This window comes from Styela clava, chromosome 11 (assembly GCF_964204865.1).
Source record: "Styela clava chromosome 11, kaStyClav1.hap1.2, whole genome shotgun sequence".
Lineage (NCBI taxonomy): Eukaryota > Metazoa > Chordata > Ascidiacea > Stolidobranchia > Styelidae > Styela > Styela clava.
The window spans coordinates 3,287,143-3,307,040 of NC_135260.1; the positions used below are offsets into that span (position 1 = coordinate 3,287,143).

The window sequence follows — 19,898 nt, forward strand, 5'->3', positions numbered from 1 at the left end:
TTTTCTACCCCAAATTACGGGAAAGCACGTCATTAATCTGCTCTGATTGACGCCCACGTGAAGGAACTGCTTCGATTGGCTACAACGACATACAAGCTAAATTTTAAGAGGATTGTTCAATCCAAGAAATGCCAGAAGTCCCACTAAGTAGCCTGCATAACAATGAATGGTTCGCCATATGATTAGGCTGTCTTATCGACTTTCTTCTCTTCCGGATTTAATTTGAAAATCCCATCTCATGATTAAGCCATCAATGAAAACATGAAAATTAATCGTTACCCGAAATCTTTTGCCAACATAGACTGGTTCAGAACAGTCGAGCTGGAATCGGCTAGAAATTTGACAATAATGAAAATGTATCCCGCACTTGTGTTATCAAAACCGGTATTCCAGAGATTTAAAAACGCAACCATATCTGCTTAAATTATTATGTATAAAATATGGTGCGAAAATAAGCTAAAAAATTCCTTGTAAACTCAAAAAGAATTATTCTTACAAAGCGTTTTTTTACAATATGACCTCAACAAAGCATTGAGGAACTCATCTCGAACTTTGACTGCAAAAAAAGATGGCGACAATTTGAAGTTTTTGTCTGAATTGATTCAAATAATTTACTTTTCGATTCAAAATGCCCAGCCCTAGTTAGAACCAGAGTGGTGGAATGGGAGTATACTGTAGTCAATGTAGGAGCCGTATTTTCAATTTTCGGAGTCGTATTCCACAGAATATGTCTCACGAAAATATGCCGAACTCTTATATGACGACCTAGTACAGGGGTGGGCAACCCCTGTTACGTGAGCGAGGCCTCGGAAACGAGATCATTCTCCTTCAGATAAAAAGTTTCAAGACTGAATTATCTGATGAAACTGTCTGTTAACAATCTGTTATTTATTTTTGTCCCTTTTTGTCCTTTCATGACGTATGGCTACAAAGAAATATAGTATGACGTAACAAATGAGTAGTGAGCTTTCGAGAAAAGCGCTGCATTCATTTTGCTACATTCTGAATTAATATAGTTCGTCTGTGCCACCCTTTTCCTTCATTTATGCTTGATTTATGAAGTCGTAAAGCTCATGTTAGCTAGAGTTTACTGCTATTAATGGATTTCGAAAGAAATATAAGCAATTAGGAAAGGGAATACAAGAGAGGAGTGCAGAAAACAAACTATTGCGTGATTGGGATGCCATTCCGACAATTTTTCGTGTCCTAAAAACTTGTCCTAACTTCATGTTTTTATCTATATATGCTTATAAATCTCTTCTTATGAATCTCTTGTTTTACTTTATTAGGTCTCGTATTAGGAGCAGCCTGAAAGATGAAACCAGTAGTTGGTGTATTTTTCAGGAAGGTATAAAATATAAACCCAATGTAAAATCTCTATCAGCTGTAATGCAGCAGCAGAAGTCTCACTGATATAGAATAAGAAAAGTAATCAAATATATTTGTCGGACCGATATTTTCCCGATTAATGAATCTGTCTGTACATGTTTGAAAGGTTTATAATTGTGTATCTCTGCTTTGATAGTGGCAAAGCATTGTTACTTATCGATTTTAATCGGTAAGTATGTTGATAGGTATTTGTCTGTATGTCTGTTAGATGCACGCGATATCTCACGAAAGCGAGATTGAATCTGCTCCAGATTTTGCATGTGCATTCATCTTATCTTGGACCAGAAGCCTATTGATTTTGGGCGAATTATGTCGTATAATTAGCGAGTTATCAATCAATTATTGATATAGTGATCTAGATTTTTGTAAAGCGAGAGAATTTTGAGACCCGCCGAGTGTGTGTGTGCGATGCGCAGTGCGCAAGTTACAAGAGCGGATGAATCTAAACTGCAGTTTATGTTTTGGGGGATCCCCTAACAATCGATCGATAAGTCTTCGGTTTCCAACCGATGTTCTCGTTTTTAATTTTGGTCGGCACGCGGAATAATTTCGTTGTTAAATTTATCCGATTTTGGCACGCGAACCGAAAGAGGTTGCCCACCCCTGACCTAGTAGATCCCTCGTTATTACAAGATATGACACCGTATTATGCAACACATTTTTTTAACTTTTTGAATGACAGCCCATCGCAGAATCGGAGGCCAATAGTGCCAACTAGCGACAACAATTTTTCGAGATAAGACTAAAATGAAAACCATATAAATTACCGATTAAATCGTAGCTCCTCACATACTGTTAGATATCAGTGGGTGACTGTACACCAGGGGTTCCCAAACCGCGGGCCCGCGGGCCAAATCCGGCCCGCGTAACAATTTAAAATGGCCCGACGAGCTTACGTGAAATAGTGTTCAACAGATTTCATTTCTACCTTTTTGCGATCTAGATACCGCTAATTTATGTCATTATCAGAGTTCAAGCATGTGTTTATCGTAACAATTCAATTATACCAGTATATCAATTATGGGTACCGGTGTTAGGATTACATAGGGCAGTAATTTAGTTATCAGCCATATAGGAAAGCTTAAAGATGTCAGAAATCAAACGAAAACTAGACTCAGAAAACTGACGTTTCTTGAATAAATGGCACTATTCGTATTTCTCCATTGAAAAGTATCAAACTTTAGAGATTTGTCTACTTTGCCAACGAACTATTCCAGTTCTGAAGGAATACAACATTGAGCGCTATTATGAGTCTAACAAACATGTTTCAAAAAATGTCAAATGAAAGTGAATCCACTTTTGGGCGCTACATTCTTCCGGCCCGCAAACATCTTTCCGATTCTAAGTTTGGCCCGCGGCCAATAAAGTTTGGGAACCCCTGCTGTACACGGTCTTGTTCGGAGTAAAAGATGTGCATAGTCATAATCTACCATTTTTTTTATAATGTCGTTTGTGCCGTAAACAAAGACGACGACAATTTTCAATTGTATACATATGTATTGTGACGCACCATTGCATTTCTACAAATGTATTATGATGTAACATGAGATCTCTTGTTTCACAATAAATGAACGATACAGTGATATACGAGAGTTAGAAAACAGAGAACATGCCTAGGTTGTATGTATATGTGGCCCATTTTTGATAGATTGTAACATGGTCTTCTATCAGTACTTCTTCCACTTTTATTTGAGGACTCGCAACCTTACTTCGAGCAAACTTGCAACCCCTCTATCAGTACTTTTTTACTTTTGGTTGAGGACTCGCAACCTTGCTATGAGCAAACTTGCAACTCTGCTATCGGTACTCTTTATACTTTTAATTAAGGATTCGCAACCTTGCGTTGGGCAAACTTGCAACTCTTCAATCAGTACTCTTTCTACTTTTAGTTGAGGTCTTTAGAACTTGCTTTGGGCAAACTTGCAACTCTTCTATCAGTACTCTTTCCAATTTTAGTTGAGGGCTTGAGACCTTTCTTTGAGCAAACTTGCAACTCTTCTATCAGTACTCTTTCCAATTTTAGTTGAGGGCTTGAGACCTTTCTTTGAGCAAACTTGCAACTCTTCTATCAGTACTCTTTCTACTTTTAGTTGAGGTCTTTAGAACTTGCTTTGGGCAAACTTGCAACTCTTCTATCAGTACTCTTTCCAATTTTAGTTGAGGGCTTGAGACCTTTCTTTGAGCAAACTTGCAACTCTTCTATCAGTACTCTTTCCACTTTTAGTTGAGCGCTTTAGAACTTGATTTGGGCAAACTTGCAACTCTTCTATCAGTACTCTTTCCTATTTTAGTTGAGGGCTCGATACCTTGCTCTGGGCAAACTTCCAACTCTTCTATCAGTGCTCTTTCCATTTTTAGTTGAGAGCTCGGGACCATGTTTGGGCGAACTTGCAAGACCTCTATCAGTACTTTTTCCCGTTTTGGTTAAGGGATCGCGACCTTGCTTTTAGCAAACTTGCAACTATTCTATCAGTGCTCTTTCCATTTTTAGTTGAGTGTTCGAGATCTTGCTTTGAGCAAACTTGCAACTCTTCTATCAGTGCTCTTTCCACATTTAGTTGAGAGCGTGGGACTTTGTTTGGGCGACCTTTCAACATCTCTATCAGTACTTCTCCGTGTTCAGTTAAGGGCTCGGGACATTGCTTTGGTGAAATTGTTACTCTTCTATCAATACTCTTTCCACTTTTGGTTGAAGGCTTGGGATCTTGCTTTGAGCAAACTTTTATCTTTTATCAATACTATTTTTATTTTTAGTGGATGGCTTGAGACCTTGCTTTTAGCAAAGTTGCACCTCTGCTATCAGTACTATTTCCAAATATATTCGAAGGCTAGGAACCTTGCTTTGAGCGAACTTGCATCTCTTCTATCAATACTCTTTCCACTTTAGTTGTGGGGTCGGAGCCTTGCTTTGGGCAAACTTGCAACTCTTCTATCAGTACTCTTTCCAATTTTAGTTGAGGGCTCGGGTCCTTGCTATGAGTCAACTTGCAAGTCTTCTATCAGTACTCTATCCAAATATAGTTGTTGGCTCGGGGCCTTGCTATGAGCTTATTTGCAACTCTTCTATCAGTACTTTTTTCCACTTTTAATTAAGGGCTTGAGACCTTGCTTTGAGCCAACTTGCAACTGTTGTATCTGTACTCTTTCCACTTTTAGTTGCGGACCTTGCTTTGAGCAAACTTGCCTACTACCCTCATTTAGTTGAGTGCTTGGGACGTTGTTTTGCGCAAACTTGCAACTCTGCTATCAGTAGGCTCATTCTCTTTTTAATTTTGTGCTCGGGGCATTGTTTCGCGCAAACTTGCAACTCTTCAAATCAATACTCTTTCCTCTTTTAGAGGTGGACTCGGGGCCTTGCTCACATCAATATTACACACGTCTCTTCCGCATTCTCAATTTTTGATCAACTCAATTTTTTTATTATTAGAAGTCGCTTTCTCTAACTTAACACGCAACCTTCAAAGCAGTGGTTCCCAACCGGGGGCTCGTGGCCCTCGAAGGGAGAGCAGTTGGAGGAGGCCACCATGCCAGGCACAAAACTGATATTCTTTTTCACTCACTTCACAAGAAAACTCTCCGGTATTCCTAGTTCCATTGCTTGATAGGGATACTTCACAGGGTGTTTTCACTTTTTTGAGCGTGCATTGTTTGAACACAATGCACAACACACGGAACTCGTGCTTACGCTTACTCATTGTCTAAGTCAGGGGTTCTCAAACTTTTGGTGTTGCGGAGCCCGTGAAGAGGTTGACCATTATTCACGGAGCCCTAAAACAAATTTTAAAATTGTTACTTTCCGATTAATATTATTGAGTGTGTTAAAAGTACTTTACTTGATTTAATTGCTAATCCTTTTTTAATAGGGTTAATACAAGTCATAAATAAATCTAAATTTCAATGATAAATCATATATATTGAGGCTGTAAATTTGACATTCGACAAACATATTAATAAACTAGAGGTAGAATCTTTTTCCTTTTGATATTTTTGGAAGACTTAAAAGGTTGCTGCGCGATTGTATTTTGGTCCATTGGCGACTGTTTTCGAGGGCGTGAAACGTTATACCTTAAACATCTTTACGTCGGTGTTTATTCTCCCTAAATCAAAAATTTCCTCCGGCATATATGTGTATTGTTCCACAATGACAACGATAATTGCTTTTTTGTTCTCGTGGGGAATTATGAATTCGATGTGAAGAACATGTTAATTTAATATAGTCATCGGCGACGAGATGCTAAAATTAATTAAAAAAGAATCAGCGGTGAATCCGCAACTCAAATTTTTTGATTGAAAAGCGGCATTATGTAATATTAAAACTAAAACTTAAAACGGAAGATAACAATATAAGTTTTGTTTCAGCAGACTCACGATACGACATGACAAACACTTTTTTAGACATTGCAAATGACAATATATATTTGATGATATGTTAGGTTTACTTTGGTTATTCATCATAGCAACTGAAATAGAAACACAGTCACAATTGTGCGCGCTATGTACCTTTTATTCATTCTGAAACTACCAACGGAGCCGCATGCGATAACATAAATTTCAATCGTTCGTATTTTGCCCAGACCTTGTTATTTTTTGGACGATGATATCTTGCAAAGAATCTGAGTGGCAGACCTGCGATAGGGTGGAGTCAGTGTTGCAAGAAAGGCTCAAAGTTGTCGAATTCGCTAAATCGTTATAATCCACCAATAAGTCATGATTACGATTATGATCGGGACGGACACAAATATCTTATCAAACTTCTGGCACCGGTAGTAGGTATGTATGTTATTTTGTGGGCAATATGACTTCGTTTCTAATATCTTATGATATCAGCGTTGTTCAGGATATACAGTAGTCCACAAGAACTTCGTTCACTTAACTTTGTTTCATTGTTTCTCATTTTATGTCCGCGGACTGCCGTGGTTATTTGAGAAGTAATGATTTTCTATTGTGAGTGACACAACCGCAGGTTACGTTTAACAGAATTATCCCAATAAACAAGTCATTTCAAATATGCCCGCAATGGTCATAGATTGCACAATTTAACGTCGACCTCGGAATTTTTGTAACGGCGATATCTTGCTTAAAAATAATCTCGAGTGCGAAAAAACAAAAGTTTGACAAATCCCAAGATCGCAAAAATACCATTTCAATTTATTTATAGTTGGCAGTTTATCACGTATTTTATGGTATTTTAGAATAGTAATTGTTATGACAGTTTATTTATTATAACCAAAATTATGGCTTCAAGAAACTAAAAACGCATCTTAACCTAAACACAAGAACATGCAACATAATTACATCGAGTCACTAAGTATAGCCAAACTTAACCGGACTACCGTCTAATACTCGTAACGGCACGTAACTAATGCAGTAAGGCAAATGCAGTCTGTTGTCGCTTGACGATAATCAATGATCACAACACAAAGAACGATAATGTAATAATGACGAAATATAAACAAAGTGTAGCACACTGCAACAGGAATAACTGAACTTAATTCTCATAACATTCTCCCCGTCTATATTTCAAAACCATAGCGTTCTGGTGGAACACCAATGTTAGTTCGAGTTGAACGACGTGTGGCAATCCTTTCATTATTAGCATTGTCAGAGCTAATTGGAATTTCAATTTTGAACTCTTCATTTCAGTCAACGTTGCATCCATCATATAGTGGTGACGCATTAGTACTTGTTTCACTATCTTCGTCCATATTGAATTCAGGAGAAAAGTCTTGAGACTCTCTATCGTGACTTGAAGATCGTTGGGAGACTGGACAAGGGGACAAGTCTCTTAACGATAACGATACCGTACTCTCCCGCCCATCAGAAAAACGAACTCGAGCATATGCGGGATTCACATTTTTTAGTTCCACTTGTTCAACTAAATCGTCATTTTTGTGCGAACGAACGAATTTCCGCAGAAAAGCACGTTTTGATTCGCACAACCAGGTAGGCAATGAATGACCACTGGGAGAGCGGTGTTGGAAGTTGAAAAATAGTTCATGTGGAGTTGCATTGACTGCTGTGCAAAGCAAAGATCGGAGCGATTGAAGAGCTTTCGGTAGCACATATTCCCAATGTGTGATAGGCAGATTATATGTACGCAAGCATAAACGCACGGCTCTTCATATGATTCCATTGAATCGTTCAACTTGGGAGTTTCCAATTGGGTGATAAGGCGAGGATTGACTGGTGGCTACACCACGTTTCAGCAGAAAATCCCTTAGTTCCGCAGACATAAAAGATTTTCCTCTATCAGAGTGTATATAACCAGGTATTCCGCACAGAGCAAATAATTTTTCAAGGCAGCTTATTACTGAAGCGGAAGAAAGATTGGTGCATGGAAATACAAATGGAAATCTAGAATATTCATCGACAATGGTTAACATGTATACGTTCCTTGTCCGCGATGGCAAAGGTCCCTTGAAGTCCATACTCAGTCTTTCAAATGGCCGTGTGGCCTTGATTAATGTGCCATACGGTGGGGAATAAAATTTCGGTTTAAGTTCCGCACATACGCGGCATAATTTACAAGTTCTTTTTACGTCATCAGTCGAGGAAGGCAAATTTTTCGATTTGACGAAATGTAGAAGTCTTGTGACGCCCGGGTGACATAAACCTTCGTGTATTTTTTGCAATGACGTGGGAAAAACTGATGCGCATGTAGAACGTGTTAAAGCATCAGGTGCGGCATTTTGTTTTCCAGGTCGATATCTAACGTCGTAACTGAAAGAGGCTAGTTCCAGCCTCCAGGACTGAATTATATTATTCTTTATTTTGGATCGACGACGGTTATCTAGCATGAAAGAAACCGATCGCTGGTCGGTCACGATAGTGAATGGACGTCTTGCCAGAAAATGGGCCCACTTTCGCACAGCTTCAATGATTGCCGTTGCCTCCTTTTCTACAGCGGGATAAAACCTCTCGCTCTTCTGTAGAACACGCGACCAAAATGCCACTGGTCGCCCTCCTTGATTCAGTGTGGCTGAAATTGCAATCTCCGATGCGTCGCATTCTACAACAAATGGAACATGCTCATTTTGTCTGAAAAGTTTACAATCCATTTCGAATAATACGCAAAAAGTCCAATTATTCTTTGCAGAGCGCGACTATTTGTTGGAGGTAGGAGTTCTCTTAATAGAGCTAGGCGTTCGGGATCTGGAGCTACTGAATTATTACCCACTGTATATCCCAAAATGTTAATTTTTCGTACACTTGATACTGTTTTTGCATCATTTAATGTTAAATTGTTTTTCTTAACAGTATCGAGAAATTTCTTCACGTTATAGTCATGCTCCTCTTTTGTATGTCCAGCTATAGTTACATTGTCGAGGTATGGAAATGTATCTTTCAGATTGCCTTTTTCCACAATTTCATCCATTAGCCGCTGAAAAGCTGGTACTCCATTGGTCACTCCGAATGGAATACGATTGAATTCCCAGAGTTTACCATCGCCTTCAAACGCAGTGAAAATTTTATCTTGCTGGCATATTGGAATCTGATGATACGCGGATTTCAGATCGTAGGTGGAAAACCAGGAATATCCAGCAAGTTCGTTAACCATATCATCAATTCGCGGCAATGGATAGGCGTCTAGCTCTGTATAAATGTTTATCGTTTGTGAATAGTCTATGCACAATCGTCGTTTTGAGGTCAAAGGGTCCTTCACAACTAAAGGCTGTGCTCTCCACGGCGAAGAACTTGGCCTGATAATTCCTTCGTTGTACATTCTCGAAACTTCTTTAGCGATGAATTCTTTGTCTAACGCGCCAAAACGGCGAGATTTGACGGCTATCGGATGACAATTTTTCATGAGATTAGAAAATAACGAAGCCGGTGTGTAGTTTGCAGCAGCTAAACCACATACTTTTGATTCATATTGAACTAGAAGTTCAGGACGAGAGCCGTTAAAAGGGAAAATGACTCTTTCATGTTGTCTTTGAAAGTCCTGACCAAGCATAACAGTAATCTTTTATTTAAGTAATTCTCATAGTCATCTTGAATCAAACGTCAGTAACGACGAGCACAGTTAAATTATTATGACAAGACATTTTAAATGCTCGAATCAGTCATGGATTGAATATTTTACGTAACAGAAATCTCGTTATCCATTAAAAAGTTTTTTTACTTAATCGCGAATAACGTTGCGCGGAAATTTCCGATTTCAATTTTGATCCCCCTCCCTCTTAAGAATCCTGGCTGCGCTCCTGCTTATAAATAATGTCATTTTTTAATTCCGCCTCTTTGCCATATTTCGAGGCTATTTGTTGTCAAATTTTATTAAAGCTGTTGTTGCTTACTTGGACAGTTACAAAATTAGCTAAGTCAGTCTTTTGGAAAATAATCAAATAGCTCGCGGAGCCCCTAGGCTTCTCTCGCGGAGCCCTGGGGCTCCGTACGGAGCACTTTGAGAATCTATGGTCTAAGTTATAGGTTGTCTCTACCGTTATCAGATACAGTTCGTGTTGAGAGTGAGCGAGTCCGAGACATGAGGTCACGCTGGAATGTGGATAATTGATACGTCTCAATAATAACACATCGAAGCGCGAATACGCGTTGCGTATAAGGATCCACGGGAGCTTTGTACACAGAACATGAATGAATTGGTGACCGTACATTTGAACCCACGTACATTTGAACCCATGTGTATATCCACGGGTTCAATCTATATGTGGGTGCTAAACCCATGAGTTAGGGTTAGTATGGGTTCAACTATCTGTAAAACAAAAAAAATTCCATAGGTGCAATAGCATACAGGTGCAATTATCATCGGTTCAAATGTACGTGGGTTCAAATGTAATGGAACCGAATGAATTATTCATGTTTCTAAGATAAAAATAAGCACGCAACTCAAAAATAAGCACCTTACTTAGAAATAAGAACATCGTCACTTTATAAGACCCGGCTAGAAAATAAGCACAAATCTTATAATTAAGCACGATATGCTAACCCTTGCTATAACGGAGGAATTATTACTGTTGTCTGACTGTAACTTTTGTGATAGAAACACAGCGCAATCAATTCAGACATCTGCACAATGCCAATGTGGAATGCCTATTTCCAGATACCCTTGGTTCCTCGATTCATTATCGTTATTTGTAGAAATATTAGGGTTGAATTTATTTGAAAATTGCAAAGAGGCGAATTAGAGAATGAAAGCTGAGGAACATTGGTTATAAGGATATACAGAGATCAAAATCGACAACAACAGACCGATGCGATATAGATTTCTGAATATTTTCTACATTGCTGTTCGTTGGCAATGTATAGAATGTGACGTAAAGCTGATGCCAGACATATGCAAGTTCAAAGCGGCAAAATGTTAAACGCTCGTTTCCTGCTTAATGGTTTATTGTCGTGTAGTGATCGATTAAAATTTTTGATCATAATTATCACGCGATGGGCTGTAATGAATTGGAATAAAGTCAAAACAGAGTTTATGTCGATTACTCAATGTTGAATCGGACAAAGGTCGAGAGTTAGAAATATCAGTGATTATTGTTGTGTTATGCAACGTGGCCTTATCCTTATGTCCTTACAGTGGGATGGAAGTAACATATATTTTGTTTGCGTTTCAATGTAACAATCGAGTAATCAACGTTATACGACGCTCGTAATACTCGTACCGTTTGCTCCGATCAAAGCCAGATAGAAGCGGCCACTGCAATATCTCGACAGATTAATCTTCGCTGTAGAAGTTATCATCTCGGTTGTTTCATTTGGACAAACGATTCATGAAAAGTCCGTTTTTCAGTAAATCCTTCAATAATAGAGCAAAATGGTGTTTGAAAAATCTTAAAAATTTTTGCCTCACTGCAAATGCCGCAAAATTACATTTAAAAAAAATGTTTAAAATTTGGTCATTACTGCAGCCTTATCAGGGTAATGAATATTTTTTTAGTAATAGAATCGTTGCAAATTATATTAGAGCCAATTTCATTCATTTATTACCAAATGTACTATGTTGATCGTGCATTTACCATCGGTAAATGGTTATTAACCTCATATATTTCAAATGATATGTTCATTAAAACTAATGGTTTTTGTGTTTTATAGAGAGGTTTTGAGTCATTTTACGACCATTTTTACCACAGCCCTGGTAACAAATTATTGATAACAGGCCGCTTAGAACGAGAAAAGTGCGCGAGGCATCATGGACTGTGAGAAAAAAGCTTTTCTCACTCGCTGATATTCACTATTCTATAAATACCGTCACTTTGGGTGTGGCAGTTCATATTTGTCAGGAGATGGACAATTTAGGGAATATTCTACAGTGTGTCCATAAAGTCAAATTTGGAAAAATTCATAATTTGGCTTTATAATATCAATCTTAATGTCTTTATGGACATCCTGTTAAACATTTATTTTTTTAGAATTTTATACGTTATATTCTGTTTTAACCTGTCTAAGACTGTAGGTTTTTATGTGTAGTAAGCGTTTTTAAAAACGAACTATGCCTCATTTAAAATAATCTGATATATGACAAACGGCGAAAAGGATTGAGAATGCAAATATTTCGTATTATGTACCGTTGTAGGCAGGGCCTTATAAAGTCCTTATTTCTAAGATTTGTCTATGTTTTGAAGGACTTTGTCTTGGAAAGTATTTTTGTCCTTATTTCTCAGAAATGCCCTTATTTTGGACATTTTTCCTTGCTTTAGTTTTATTTTATGAGTAGAGGTTCTTATACCGGGCACATAGATTGTTTCATTCGGATGATTGATTTTCTAGAAATGATATTAATACCTCATTAATTTCTACGCGCATCCATGATGTGATAGCAGCGAATTAATTTCCACAATTACAAAACAATAGATACTGGCAAAGATCAGTTTGTGTAACTTGAGTCAAAATACTGTAGTGAATCAAAGATTTGCAGTTGACGAGTAGACTTGTTTAAAATCACATCGATTTGATAAGTGTAGCAGTAGCCTACTTATTGAGTTTTCTGCCGTTCTGAACGACCCTCTCCTTCTCAAGCATTTCGCATGTGTTAATTCCGACTTGATAACTTAATAACATAGTCGAGAATCAGTGATTCAGAAAAAACACGATTATACCGGTAAATTATACTTCAAATTTAGTTATCTTATTATTATGTTTCCCAGATGTCCGTTTTTTTGGGTTCATATTGATGGCAGCGCTGGTTATAGGTTTTCCTCAACATCGGCCCGGTCGATCCAATTCGCGAGCATTTGTAGGCTTATTTGTCAGCCGAATGTTTTTCACCACCCGGTCTTGAATTCTGTGAAACATTTTTCGGATTGAAAGCGTGAGGTAACGCCCCATGAAAATATTCTGAATCCATACTCTGGCTCACTATAACACTACTTTCAGCGCACCAAGTCCACTAGAAATGGATTACATTTTTTTTTCTTATCAGTTAAGATACTAAACAAATGAATATGGGTAACATAGGTGCAGTAATATCGCTATGTCTATTGTGCTTGATAGCTCCTGATCCAGTGAAAGCAGACAGCCAACACATGATATGCAAGACTGTTGAAAGTCTGCCTCATCCATGTCCACTCGGCCCACCTGGTGAACGCGGTTTACCCGGGGAGAAAGGTGAGAAGGGCGATTCTGGTATCTTGAACTTCGACAAAATCAACTCAACAATACAAGAAATGGTTCAAGCAGGTAAAAAAATAGGAAATATTCAAGTGTCGATATTGCTCGACTGCTTGGTCTGTCACTAGTAGACTTTTGTTACACTTTTGTAAGACTCTCACAACTTTGCTCCCAACAACGTTTAAAGCAAGCAATTATTGATTTATTAGAATTTTAATATGTTGTTTGAAACATCCGAAATCTTTCTAATTTGCCATTGTCTACCCAGAATAAGACTGTACGGTCATAGACTTCATTCGAACCAATATTTACGGTCTATAGATTGGATCAATCCGTGTTATAGACTCATATATATGCATTCGAAATCCATACATATAGTACTCTTATATCTGTTCAGGTATGGACAAAATGGCGAACATCCTGGAGAAAAGTATATTAGAGAACCTAAGAAATCAAACAGGTGAGAGCAAAAACTCACATTTGCCAGTATTTCCAAATGTTTTACTTCGACCTATTTTTTTTGTTGTTGTCTAGGAGGTGGATTGAATCCCTAAGTATCTTCCTTCGCATTTCCTAGATACCACGCATTCTAGCTTTTAATTGGACGTGTTTGCGTTGTTTCATGAACGTTTTATCCATTCAGCGCCCTGCTCGGTACCGTTTGAAAATTCTATAAACTTGAAAGCTATTAATAGAATATCTTCCGCTGATGCGCATTGACTACATGAGAAGCTACGATGTTTTTATTGAAGGAGAGAGATCTTCCTGGTACAGCACTGCCTGCATAATTTATACTGATCGACGCAATACTTAAAACAGTTCGTGTCATTACAATCTTGAAAACTAGCTCCAACTCCAACAAGCATTTTGTTTATTTATTTTGAATGACTAATTGACGCCTAACTTGTATAAAAAATTGCGTACATGATCATTTCAACACTTTCTTGGGCGAACAGAAATATAAATGTAATTTCATCTTTACAGAAAATGAGGCGACCACAGAAAATACTACTCCAGTAATTGCGACCACTCAAGGGCTCTCAACTAAAGGTATAATAATTCGAATTAATACTTGGCGTTTGATAATGAGGGGTAAAAAGATTACGTGCGGCCAATGGACTGTATGAACATTATAGAATACGATGAAGATATTCACTCAGAACAAGGCGCTGTACAAACGGCTATTGATAGGTAAGGAGCTAATATTTCTAAAATACCCGTGGGATTTTTACACATTGAATGGGAAACTCTGCAGGCAACCACTGATACTATTGAATAATCGTGGCTTCCACTGGCAATCATGTCGGTTGCCTACGAAATTGTGTCATTGATTTTGAAAATTTTAGTTATCTCATATTCACTACGTAATAAGCTGAATTTTTTCAAATCCAATCGGTCTGTATTATCCAGCGGATATTTCAATGCTATATTTCTTTAGCTTGAATAACTCACCAGTAATTAGCCCAGAGATGCGTCTAATTTATCTCTTAGTGAGCTTGCGTGACCTTGCGTGGAGGAAATGAGATGAAGTAAGATCAAAACCACTAAGGGGCTCACAATCATAAATTTTCGTGTTTTTGTTTATTTTGAATGACTAATTGACGCCTAACTTAAAAACTGCGTACGTAATCATTTCAACACTTGCTTGGGCGAACAAAAATTTAAATGTAATTTTATCTTCACAGAAATTGAGACGACCACAGAAAATACGACTCCAGTAATTGCGACCACTCAAGGTCTCCCAACTAAAGGTATAATAATTTGAATTAATACTTGGCGTTTGGTGATGAGGGGTGGGGTATAAAGATTACGTGCAACCCTACCGTATGAATATTATAAAAGCATGATATAAGACCTTCACTCAGAACAAGGCTCTTTATAAACGTCTACAGATGGACAACTAACTAATATTACTAAAATGCCCGGGGGATATTTACACATTGATTGCAAGTAGGAAACTGTGCAGGCACTACTATACCGTTGATTATTCGTAGCATTCACTGGCTTGCGTGTCGGTTGTCCATGAACTCGCGTCGTTAAGACAAGAAGTTTTTTTTTAAACTCCAGGTATCTAAAATTCAGTACGTTATAGCTTTTTCCTGATCGAATTAAACTCAATTTTTTCAAGTCCAATAGGTCTGTATTATCCAGCGCATATTTCACTGCTGTATTTTTTTAGCTTGAATTGCTCAGTTGTTGCACGTAATTTGCTTAGAGAAACGTTTACTTTATTTTTGAGTGAGTTTGCGTGACCTTGTTTGAAGCAAATAGGATGACGTATGATGAAAACTACTGAGATGCTCACAATTAAATTATTGTAAAGTAAACTATAAATGACAATTATTTTGAATTAAATAAATGGAATTTATCAATGAAAATAAATAGTCCTTTTTAGTAATTGTGTTCTAAATATCTGACTTCAAACTTTTTTGGTCTCTACTGTCATTTATCTTTCAGAATGTGGCTTTATCTATAATTTGAAATGTTTCCGAGCGATCGTATATGACACGCGGAACGTCTCATTAAGCGTCGCTGAATCTATTTGCAAAAACAAACTTGCTAACATTTATGACATCACACACTACCAACTGCTTCGAGATTATTTACGACCAATGATCCCTGATTGGTGGCCAAGAATTGGGATTCGTACGGGAATGACTTACAAGGTAGATCGAGTCTGAATCATGTTGCTTATATGGCCATTCATGAAACTATTGTAAAATGTGGCCGATATTGTTACCGCATTACCATGTGCTATCATATTTTATCTTGAGGGTAAACCGTCATGGCTTTAGCACAGGAGATAAATTTCGGTTTGAATCGGGTCATTTATAACACTAATTACTGATATGAAATTTGACTTTCTTACCGGATTTAAAAAAAATTGTTTGCCAGCGTTCTCCAGTTTCTATCCAAAAATCAACCACAAACTCTCGCCTCCTCTATATTCTCAAACTGCTATTTTTTATATTTCTCAAAATCTATTTTTTATGTTAACAGAACGGTCAGAAATATTCAACGACGGGTCAACCTATATCTATGCCACCCGAGGTTTGGTATCCTGGTAATCCCCATACCGATGCATCGTACACAACTGTTGGTGTTGATGTCAGTAGAGACCCGGAATACGCATATCAAGGGGTTTATAATGTTCCTCCTCTCTTAGAATCTCACGGAGCCGTATGTGAAAATGAATTATAACTTTGAATGATTGATAAACAAAAAATATAGAATTACTTGAGTTTAAAATTGTTATTCACATTTGTAATTTAACACCATTTACACAGTTTAACTTACTTGAACAAGCACAAGTAGTAAATAGATCTTGCGTGAGGTATATAACTCTCACATGGGATAGCGACGGGGTGTAGAATAACTACTAACGTGTTTGAAAGTTTAATTTACTGTTACTTTTAGTTAATGAGTGCTCATCTTTAAAACGACATGATGATAGAGTTTGCGTGAAATCCCGAGACTTTCTATATTGTGTCACTGTGAACAAGGCTCTGTATATGCGGTCACTTACACCTGGAAAACCAAAAATCGAATATTTTTAGCTTCTAGACCGAGAAGGGCTCGAATCGGGATACGTAGAACACAATTGGCCAGGGATACATAGGTTAGATTATACTGTTTTGCTTTAGTATATTATCTTTTTTTTTTCTTTATATCTTTTTTAACGATCGGAAACTTTTCAGAATGTCATATCTTTACTAAAATCACTTTGTTTGTCATAAAAGTACTTTTGTTGAGGACAACCGCTTTTACTGACTGAAATATTTCAATTGTGTTGACTGAGTTTTCAATTGTGTTTTATATTTTGACACATTTTTCAATTTTTATTAAATTAAAATTTCATTATGAGCTGGAGGAATATAAGAAATTTAAGTTTTTCAAAAAGTTATCAAAACTGAAAGCAATTTACAACATTGTCTTTGCTATACAATCAACCAGTTTTATTAATGACGCCCTTCTTTACATTTTGTTTTTCTTGTGTGTGAATTATAGGAATTGATATTTTTTATTGTATTTGTTCTGGCATTTTATATGTCTAAATTTTACTGGATCACGCCATTAAGTGGAATATTTTCCAAAAAAATGATTCCCGGTTATTTGATAGTTAAAAAAGCTTTCAAACAATTTAAAATATAAGTGTGACCTGGACAATATAAGAAAATGTTGAAAATTCATCAGAATTGAGAGAAATTACAGCCTTATCTTTTCTTCAAAACAAGCAAATTTTATATTTTGTATTCCCTCCCCCCTCTCCCGGGCTCTCAAAGCATGGCAAAAAATCAAATCATTTGTTTCGTTTTTTAATTTTCTTGGTGTGTGAATTATTGAGATATACAAATTTTTCATTAACCTCGCTCTTGTATTTTATTTGTTGGATGAATTTCTCAGAATTTTTTGGCAAAATTTACTTTCAGTAGGAGTTCAATTTATTTTTCACCAACTGAACTGCAAAAATGAAATTCATCAAAAATATTGTGAACTTTCAATGATGAATCTTATTTGCTACTTTGTGTGAATAAAATTGTCTTGTAAAGCGTTATCGATGTATTTTTAAAATGATGTAGACTATATTTATTCCCCAGAAAACTAAGAAATTGAAATTTGAAAACAATTCTGTCGAAATAAAAATAATTTCTAGGAAAAATCGTCGAGCATGGCGCATTGTAGCATAGAAAGGTGGGATATGATTTATATATTTTATTCCGTGAAGAAATAAGCCGATAAAACGGCTTAATCATATGACGTACCATGGCCTCTCATCCAATGTCAATGTTGTTTCTGGGATTAGTTGGACAGTTATTCGTTTTATATGCATGAATTGGTACACCTGTAGAATGTGAACCAAGATGGCGGACACCGAAACGTATTATGTGTACCAGGTTAGGGTAAGAACTAATCTGGTCCGCCATCTTGGTTCGCATACTACAGGAGTAGTCATGTATTCGATATAATAGAATAGGAAATAAAATCCCTAAAAATCTATTTTCAACTACGAACTCCAAGCAAATCAAATTTTGTCTGGACTCCCAAAGATTCAATTTTTGACTCGGAATCACAAAAAATTAAAAACTAGGTATTTGCAAATTTTCAAAAATCCAACGTTACTATGAATCGCGGTATTTCAATGCATTTCTATGTATTTTATCGTATTACATTATTATATGTATTCATAGACAAATGTCTATTTTGAAATAAAAATACGAAGAAAAACCGTGATGTCTGGTATACTTTGCGAAATGTCTAGACCTGTGTTCAAAATTGCCGACAAATACCATAGAAATGCATTGAAATTCCTGGACATAAAACACGTTGAATTTATCCACTTTGAAAATTTGCAAGATGTTCGCTTTATCGCTTGATTTGTAATCCCATGTGTGCGGGATTGCAGACTTTCAATGACAATAAAATGACTCAAAACTTTTCAATAAATCTCAAAAACATTAATTTAACCGTCTTTCTAATAGTTTTTTTTTCGGCTCGGCATTGTTTACCCACCCCATTTGTGACACCTTGGGTATGGAATTTGAACCCAATATATGAAAAAAACGCTTTAACACCGCACGAGAAATGTTGCCTTACTTGTAAGAATTACAGTTATTTTCTACCTTTTTAACGTAAAATTACGGCTTTATGGGGCAGACTAGTTTTATCCAGGGCGCGATTCTACAATATGAAATTGGTCTGGTCCAAACTGGCTTTGACATAAAAATCAATGAGCGCGCAATGGTGCTTATGCTGGCAAAAAGAGTAACAAAAAAATGCATTTTTTTCTGTTCTAAGATAAGCTCATACTCAATATACCAAAATATTGATAATTTGTTGCACGTTCCATCAAAAACTACAAATTTCAATTAGTTGGTATTTTAGTGCAGTGATATTTAACCGGATATACTATATACCCAAGTGTATACTAAGTCAGATCCCAGGTATATAAATAACTATTCCGAACGCGAAAAAAACATTTATTGGTGGAAAGATAAACAGAAAATCTGAGGGTACCTTTGTTATTTGCGAGATACATACGAATGAAATAGATTGAATAGCACTGTTTAGTGTATTAGATTGGGATCATTCGTACAAAGCCCTCAAAACCAATGCAAAAATGCGAGATATGATAAAAATCCCATTGCAAATCAACAACCCTCGAAATTGTGACCCAGCGATCAAGAGGGTCGTATTTTTAAACTTTGTCATGGCCGCAATTTTGCGTAGATACATCCCTGCAAATAATTCAGAGTTTTCCCCAAATTTATGAATTATTATTTATTTGGAATGATCTGTCAGTACATTGTGTTGCACCTCGTCATATAAATTACTATTAACAAGTGTGTTATATTTAACCTTCTTATGAGAGTTCTCTTTATAGTCACAGATAAATGCAGACCTAATTTCATAAGATTCTACTCGCCGTTTTAGAATATAACAGAGTACAAATATTATTATTACAAGAAACTACCCAATGACGTTTTTTTCATTCGTAGCTCCCGCTTGTTGTTCATTCATGATTTTCGTTGTTACTCTTTTCTTTTTCGTTTTTCCCATTTGCTGTATCCCATCCTTTTTTGCTTTTCTCCACTCTGATCAACTGATAAACCGCTCTGATCTTTTCACAACTACCAACCGCTGGGCACCACCAAACTACCAACCAACCAACCCTGCCGCTGTTCCTATTTCATTATTCTTCCGCCTTGATGTGATTTTCTCCTTGGTTTCCGTTTTTCCCACATTCCGCTGCATCCATCCATCCTTTTGCTTTTTTCGTTCGTTATTAATTTCTCCACTCTCGCTCGATAATCTTCTTTGGTCCTGCCGCTGATCACCTGGTAAGTTGGATGTTTTCTCGTATAGCCTATTTCATTCACTCTCGCTCGATAATCTTATTTGGTCCTGCCACTGATCTCCAAGTAAGAAGTTGAATGTATTCTCGT

The 19,898-nt window shown here is 36.9% G+C and overlaps 1 protein-coding gene across 1 annotated transcript; it reads left to right on the plus strand.

Moving 5' to 3' along the window:
* The first annotated feature begins 12,788 nt into the window (after window positions 1-12,788).
* LOC120348156 (uncharacterized) lies at window positions 12,789-17,486 on the plus strand. The gene is made up of 6 exons (XM_039418283.2): window positions 12,789-13,023; window positions 13,352-13,414; window positions 13,939-14,004; window positions 14,640-14,705; window positions 15,412-15,620; window positions 15,955-17,486. The coding sequence occupies exons 1-6, from the start codon at window positions 12,789-12,791 to the stop codon at window positions 16,153-16,155; spliced, it is 840 nt and encodes a 279-aa protein (XP_039274217.2). The 3' UTR covers window positions 16,156-17,486.
* The last annotated feature ends 2,412 nt before the right edge of the window (window positions 17,487-19,898 follow it).

Bases quoted from the DNA above. Each gene is read 5' to 3' on its own strand.
- LOC120348156 (XM_039418283.2), top strand. From the start codon at position 12,789: ATGGGTAACATAGGTGCAGTAATATCGCTATGTCTATTGTGCTTGATA. The intron at 13,415-13,938 runs GTGAGAGCAAAA...TCATCTTTACAG, and splicing joins GAACCTAAGAAATCAAACAG to AAAATGAGGCGACCACAGAA. The intron at 14,005-14,639 runs GTATAATAATTC...TTATCTTCACAG, and splicing joins TCAAGGGCTCTCAACTAAAG to AAATTGAGACGACCACAGAA.